The sequence below is a fragment of the Sturnira hondurensis genome, unplaced genomic scaffold, assembly GCF_014824575.4.
Source record: "Sturnira hondurensis isolate 20B ecotype Veracruz unplaced genomic scaffold, ASM1482457v3 Scaffold0001074, whole genome shotgun sequence".
In the NCBI taxonomy this organism is placed as follows: Eukaryota; Metazoa; Chordata; class Mammalia; order Chiroptera; family Phyllostomidae; genus Sturnira; species Sturnira hondurensis.
Genome location: NW_028073705.1, coordinates 170,890 through 178,100, shown reverse-complemented (window position 1 = coordinate 178,100; position 7,211 = coordinate 170,890). Strand labels below are relative to the sequence as shown.

Genomic DNA, 7,211 nt, shown 5'->3' with positions numbered 1-7,211 from the left:
TTCCTTGCATAAGGACTCTGGGGTGCATGAGTGATCACAGGTAGACCAGTGACTATACATGTTTAGGTTCATTCATCCTTGCATCCTCGAGGCCCAGAAAAAACCATAAAGCTTTTCAAAAAGCAATCAATGTTGAATATTCAAGTATCTTCTTATTAAAATATTCTTCTCTATGTTGCTCTTACATTCATTCAGTCACAAATTCAGTTTTGGATGCTTATTAAGCACCTACTATATGCCAAGAAATAAGCTCAACCCAGGTGTCATGGACTCTTCCTTAAGAATATTTTAAGCTGGTATCATAAAATTAATTTTAGGGGGTTGTGCTAATGCTCTGTGTTCAAGTCTTGGGGTGAGTAGGAAAAAATATCATCTTATATTTACACAAGTAATTTATTTATTTTACAAAGCATTTTAAAATGCTTTTGTTGAGACCTCTCACTGTTGAGAAAGTAGGGTTACACTCATTCCCATTCCAGAGGACCAAGTGAAGCAATGTAATTTTAAAACTGAGGTGTGTTTTCTCTGCAGCAAGCACATGCCAGCTCCTGTGCTCACCTTGAAACAGCAATGGGTGACAGATAGCATCAATGCCACTCCGCTACTCCTCTGCATTACTATTGCTTTGTGAACTCATTTTCCTTCTTTCCCTCTCCCATTTGCTATTTCCCCATTCCTTTCCCCGTCCCTCCTTCTGATGACTTCGTCACCCATACACACATACCTTAGGCATTGCTTCAGTGGTGACACTTAGCACTAAAAAGGTTTACTTCCTTTGCTCCAAGTCTGGATCAAACCCAAACTCCAGAATGTAATAAAGAGGGAGGGGAGGCATGAGGACAGGCCCAGGCTCGGTGTTCCTCAGCTGCTGACAACTCTATTGTACTCCTGAGCCCAGGAGGCAAACCAGCAGCTCAGCCTGGGCCACCTACAAGGAAGAATCCAGGAATGGTACAGTATTGCTTTGACTGGTGTAAGCAGGAAAGCTTCAAAGATACACTCAGTTGTGTTCAGGTCATACGAGGATCTGGAAATGGAGCCTGGGCTTTCTGCTTAGGGTTTTGCATTATTTCAAAGCCAGGAAGCAGGAGCAGAAAGACAGTGCTTGCTTTTCACCCAACACACACAGAAAAGCCCCCTCTTCCCAGCATCAGTTCCCCCAAACCCATTCCCCAGGGTCACAGTGAATCTTGACTGGCCCAGATTTATTTCAGCAGAAGAGGAAAAGAAGCAGCAGGCCTTAAATGTCGAGGTGAGGGGGAGTGTGTCCTGTCCAGAAAGGGAGAAAGGAATGTTCTCTGGGGTACAGCAAGTAACTGGGATCTCCATGCCTGGAGGGACCAGGAGCCAGTTCAAGTGGGAGGTGTCAGGAATGCAAAGTCATTTGTAGACTCAGCATAATAAAAATGTCAAAAATGAGGCAGGAAATAATGTGAGGATAAGAGTGTCTTCTGTTTTGTGGGAGGTGGATTATGAAATGTTAGAAGCACACATTTGCTTTCATGTGTTTGCTTGGTTGCTGTCTGCTGGAACCCAGGATAACTGATGAGAAGGTGGCATCTGAGAACCTGTTCCCACCCTGGGGAGTTCTGGCTCTGCCTTCCATGCTTCAGAGATTCTCCTACAGCTGCACTAAGAGGAATTTAGAGAACAAGTCGATTCGACCTGAGCAAGGAAGGTGGTGAGCATTTATAGTGCTGCTTACTAGTCCTGAAAGGTAGTGAGGAGTAGCCAAGGCTGTACCTTCTCAGAATCCATGTGGTTTCAACAGGAGATAAAACTCCAGCTTACTTCAACTTGGCATCATCTTTAAAGACACAGAGCTCAGCCCTGCTGAGCCACACAGCCTCGCCTTGACATACAAGCAAATAAAAACAGCACTTACAGCCTCTCAGGCCCCAGCCACTCCAATGCAAGTCCATGCCAGTTTCCAACTCCTGCCCAGCTAGGAGGACTAAGACCTGCCTTTGCAGTTTGACATCAGCCCTATTGATGCACAACATGGGGTAATGGAAAAAAACTGTAGCAGGTGTCAGGAATTTGAGGTTTCTTGTTCCAAGTCCACCAGTAATTTACTTAGTTGACTTTAAGGAACTTAACTAAACTTTTTGGAACTTAGTTTCCCCATTGGTAAAGTCAGAGTAATAATACCTATCCTTTTTACCTCCAAGAGTTGTGGCAAGTCTCTTAGGAGCTGCTTCATGAACCTGGAAGCACCTTCGAATGTAAGGAATGCTCATTGCTCAGCCTAGGCCTGTTGTTGGAGTCTTGCTGGCTGATTCCTCAAGGCCACTCTTCCCCTCAGCATCTGTTCTGGGAAGAGAGAATATTCTCTGGTCTAGAGGGAACCAGGCTGTTGTCCTGGCAGGCCAAGTCTAGAACCAGGTCACTCCCAGGGGGCACACAGATGGGTCTTACTGCCTGTGTGGTGCCCAGCCCCTCCTGTGTCTTCATTTAGCAAATTCTAAAACTTTATGTGAAGTGGCAGATGGGGTAATACAACTCCCCCAACACATGAATAGGAACCAGGAAGAACACCAACTATTATGCTTAACATGTATAATAATGGCCCTTATGATGTCAACAGAGACGCAACTGTCAGTTGGATCCAACCCCTCCCCTGAACCCAGAAGTACATGTTGATTAACCAAGGAGGATTGCCCTGAAGGGTGAACTCAATGCCCTAGGGTTTAGAATTGTTAGAAACTAACAATTCTAGAAGAGAACTCAAGGTTTATCACACAATCAGATACTGTTGATAATGCCCAAGTCTGTAAAAATGGTAATAACATCCATTGTGTTGTTCAATGTGGGTCCAGCCACAGTCCTTGGCAAATAATGACTGAGGAAGGGGGTGCTGAGCCCTTACACCCAGGCTCTGAAAGAAAAGTTCTTATCATCATCCAGTTAAAAACAATGAAAGCAAACCTGCTCTATGACAGAAACATGTTGTTGGTGGGATAGAGACCTGAAAGAGACTCTAAACTGTTCCCAGAATAAATTCCCATGTAAATCCAAAGAATGCTAGTGGAAAGAAGCCACTGCACACTCTTTCTTTTAAGCCAGATAATATCCTCCTGCCAGAACAGAGCTGTTCTTGGCATTTGGACCTAAATAGGAGGAGGGAATCAACATGTGATGCCTGAGAAAGAAATACATAAGAAATCTGAAGGCAGGGACATGGTGAGAAATAACAAAGAAAAATGAGTTGGTGGCAAGAACAAAGATTAACTGCACCAGAGGAGATGGAGCATTGGCTAATGGAACAAGGGACCAGCTATGTCAAACCCTCGGAAGTGCGGCTGGGTCAGCCGCGATGCAGAGACACGTGTCCTTTGCCTCCACTCTGTGGGCTTGGAGGAAGGTTTCTGCCCAGCCATGGTGGCCCCAGGTCAGGCTTCTGGGAGCTGAGCCCCCAGCTCCTACTGATTCTTGCACCAGTTCTGGAAGAACACTGCATGACCCATCAGCAATGATTCATCCTGTGACATAAAAGATCAACATGGAAACCTGGCAGGGAGAGTATTCTCATCCCTCCAACCTCAGTTACACCAGAACTGCCTCTGCGGGACTTTGGCAAGTTTGACAAACGACAGAGCCATTTGGAAGAATTTATTTGCTGGCAAAGGAAAGTCGATGATTGGGCACAAGCATCCTGCCATAGTTCTTTGCACTAATATTCTATATGGCAGGCAGAAACACCAGATTCCTTTCCTCTCCTCATATCTAATCCCCTAGTGCTCATGTGCAAAGTCCTCAAGTCAGTAACATTTGGGTAACAATGAGGTTCTCTGCTGTGACAAAAACAAATCCACCACAAACACTGTACATTCCAGCAAAAGCCATCATGTTATCTACACAAGTCATCAGCCGGAGGCAGCTACACTCACCCAACTCTGAAATCCTTGACTCATAGAACACTCATCTCTACTAATACCCACTACTTATGGAAAGCACCTTTCCCCAAGTGACTCAAAGCAGTTTCCAAGCTGCTGGCTCAGTCCTCATCATAGAGCACCGGCTATGCAAAAAGGAAGGGCACGCATAATCATCTGCATTTGATATAGGGAAACTGAGGCTTAAACAAGCCCTAAAGCAAAATGTATAAATATTTATGAGTCAGGCACTGCCCATGGAAAAGCCGAAATGAGCTATTCTGAATCCTAAGCAGACTATCGTCTTGCCCAACAATTTCATGAAGTTCATGACAGTCTCAAAACTGTTGAGCAAAAATGCAATCTCACTGAATTTTATGTTTAATAACCAATTTCTCTCCCCTCATTACATCTCTGACTCTTGCCCCCCTTTTTTTGGCTCTTTCTTTTTTCACTTAGCAGCCATTTGTCCTCTTATAATTTGTACCTGCTCCTGGTTCTGACAGTCACCTTGTTCCTGACATTTAATCTTTTATTGACCGTTACATGATCTTGATATTTCTCCCATTTTGAACCTCTATGACACCTTTCCCTTACCTGACCACAATCCATACACCTTGACCCCCAGAGGTAGGATAGATTGGCAATAGGATAAAGATCAGGGATGGGGTAAAGCTGAAAGTTGGAGTATAAAATTTCCATTTTACTCATCATTTATTTTTTACAAGCTGAACATTTATTAGCTGAGTTTCTTAGGGCAAATCAAAATATCCTCATGTCAAAATAGCTGCAAAAAATGATTTTTTCAGAATAGCTGCTTCCAAAGAACTGAAATTCTAGATGTCACCTGCTTCTGGCATTTGACTTTGGTCCTCCATTGTGTGACCCTGTGTTCTGTATTCTGCTGTGCAGTTGATCAGAAGAGGAGCCAGCACCAGGGCACATTTTAATCTTGTTGTTCAAAGTGAGGACTATGTAGGTGTAACAGATGAAACTGGCCCAGAAGCCAAGCAGGATGCTAATGGCATGGCCATGTATCTCTACCACCTGGGAGCCAGGCTGGCACCAGTGGTCTCCCCAGCCTCCTTCTACCCCCATACACCCATGAGCTCTTGTTGGGTCAGAAATGCAAATCTTTGATGGTGCCAGACAGCCAGATGATGTTGGGAAAAAAAGAAACAAAAAGCAAAAGCAGATTCTATATTAAGCACAAGTCTCATTTATAAAAAATAAAAAGCCTAGCAACATACTCAGCTTTCCTCTGTGATGTAACCTCTGTGGCTGGAGCCGGGGATGACAGTTTTCAGAGAGCCCCATGACCTGGCCCCTCCACATGTGCAGTACTCATATGGAGAGTGCTGACAATGGCACTTCTATTCAAGGCCAACCAAGAGCCAGTCTCCAAAGAGCAGAGAGGAGCCAGAGCTCCCCAAAGTTAATGAGGCCCCTATACACCTACAGACTCTTGGCAATAAGTAACACAACTGAAGCAAAAGCAGAGGAAGTTATTTGGCTGCTGTATTGAAACACAAACCTCTCTTTGAGACCAAGTCTTCTATGTATACTACTGAATGTCCAGAACCCAGCTCAGCACATGGCACTCACAGGGCACTCAGTAACTATGTGAGAGAAGACTGGATGGAGATATGAAGGAATGGATGGATAGATGTTGCCATCCCATCATTGCTGCTTCACAAACTCTCCTCCCTAAATGGATTAAAGTTCAGGATCTGAAAAGAAGCATCATCTCCTGATTATGACATCCATCAAAAGGGCAATGTGTCCCTGGGCTGGATATTCAAATTTAAGGTGTCAATTGCAGTCAGAGAGCACCAGGGAGGTAATTAGAAGGTATAGAATTTTGTAACCCAGGTTCAGGTGGCTTTGGCCAGCGCACATGGGAGGAGCAGAGGATGTGGAACGTGTACTTGGTAACAACTGTTCTCCTGAACTTCTCTCATTCTTTAGGCAACATCATCTCCAAGGGTGAAGTTAAGCCAAGAAGTTTCAAGACAAGATGGAATATGAGCTTGTAGTCTTTGTCCTGTTGGGAAACAAAGAGTGGGAGGCCACAATGCCTTTAGAGGCTCAACAGGTCACACATATCAGAAATGGATCACAGTCCAGAAGATTTGATCCTATCACCAACACTTCTGAGTTGAGACCAAAGTGATCCTGACACAGTCCTCAGAATACTGGAAATCAAGTGACCCTCTGAATCTCATGAGGATCCTGGTGAGGCTGCAAGGGACAACCTTGACTCCTGGGAACAGTTGCTTCTGAGAGACTCTGCATACTCCCTAGTGACCAGAGAGTGGTGGAAGACAGCATCTTATAATATTATAACGCTTCTAATATTATATGATTGTATGTTTGTAACTGCTTCTCCTGCCTTACAAATTCTCAAAAAGTTCTAGAATTCTAGAATGCACGAGGAACCTTAGGGGCTCACATTGTCCATATACTCTCCATCTGAGGCTGGAGGCACAGGGTCACAGAAAGTTTAAGAGCCCACCCAAGATCAGACTGACTTTTACTCATCCTGTTTTTGGCTCCTCTCACAGCCTGGCAGTGTCTGCCCTGCAGATGGTCTTTGAGGGCTCCAGTTCAGACTAGGTGCCTCACTCCCTCCATAGTAGCCCCATGACCCCCACTTTTGAATGAGTAACTACTACTTAAGCTAAGTGTTTTATAGACATTGTGGAGGGCAGGAAGCAGGAGCAGGGCAATCATTGAGAGCAAGCAGTTATTAAAGAGTGGCATTTACAGAGACAGGTGCCTCTAGTGATCTAAGTAATGTTTCATCGTAATAGATCACCTCTTTTGAATTTACCTTTAATTTTTGAGAAACAGATACACAGTTGTCCCTTGAACTGCTGTTCAAGGGACATGTTTGACTATGTGGGTCCACTTACACGTGAATTTTTTCAGCAAATACATACATTACTGTCAATGTGTTTTTGTTATGATTTTCTTTTCTCTAGCTTACTTTATTGCAGGAATACAGTATATAATACATATAACCCAAAAAATGTGTGTTAATCAACTGTCTATATTTTCAGGAAGTCTTCCAGTCAACAGTAGGCTTTTAGTAAAGTATTTGGAATATTAGAGATTACACATCAATTTTTCACCACATGGGGGATTGGTGCCTCCAATGCCCACATTGTTAAAGGATCAACTGTATGATCATTCCACATTTGTAGTTATTTGTATTCATTTGCAGTCTCCAAGAATGACAGATTCCACCCATATGAAGCATAGATGCACCTAACATAGGTTGCTGTCAAGATGTTTTAGAAGAACATGGTACAAGAGAAGTACAGTTTGTTGAAT

The 7,211-nt window shown here is 43.8% G+C and overlaps 1 protein-coding gene across 1 annotated transcript; it reads right to left on the bottom strand.

Moving 5' to 3' along the window:
- Positions 1-4,711: 4,711 nt before the first annotated feature.
- On the bottom strand, positions 4,712-4,973 carry LOC118996963 (small integral membrane protein 2). The gene is given in 2 exon segments (XM_037060613.1): positions 4,712-4,766; positions 4,768-4,973. Coding segments are annotated over 2 exon segments (261 nt in total).
- Positions 4,974-7,211: the final 2,238 nt, after the last annotated feature.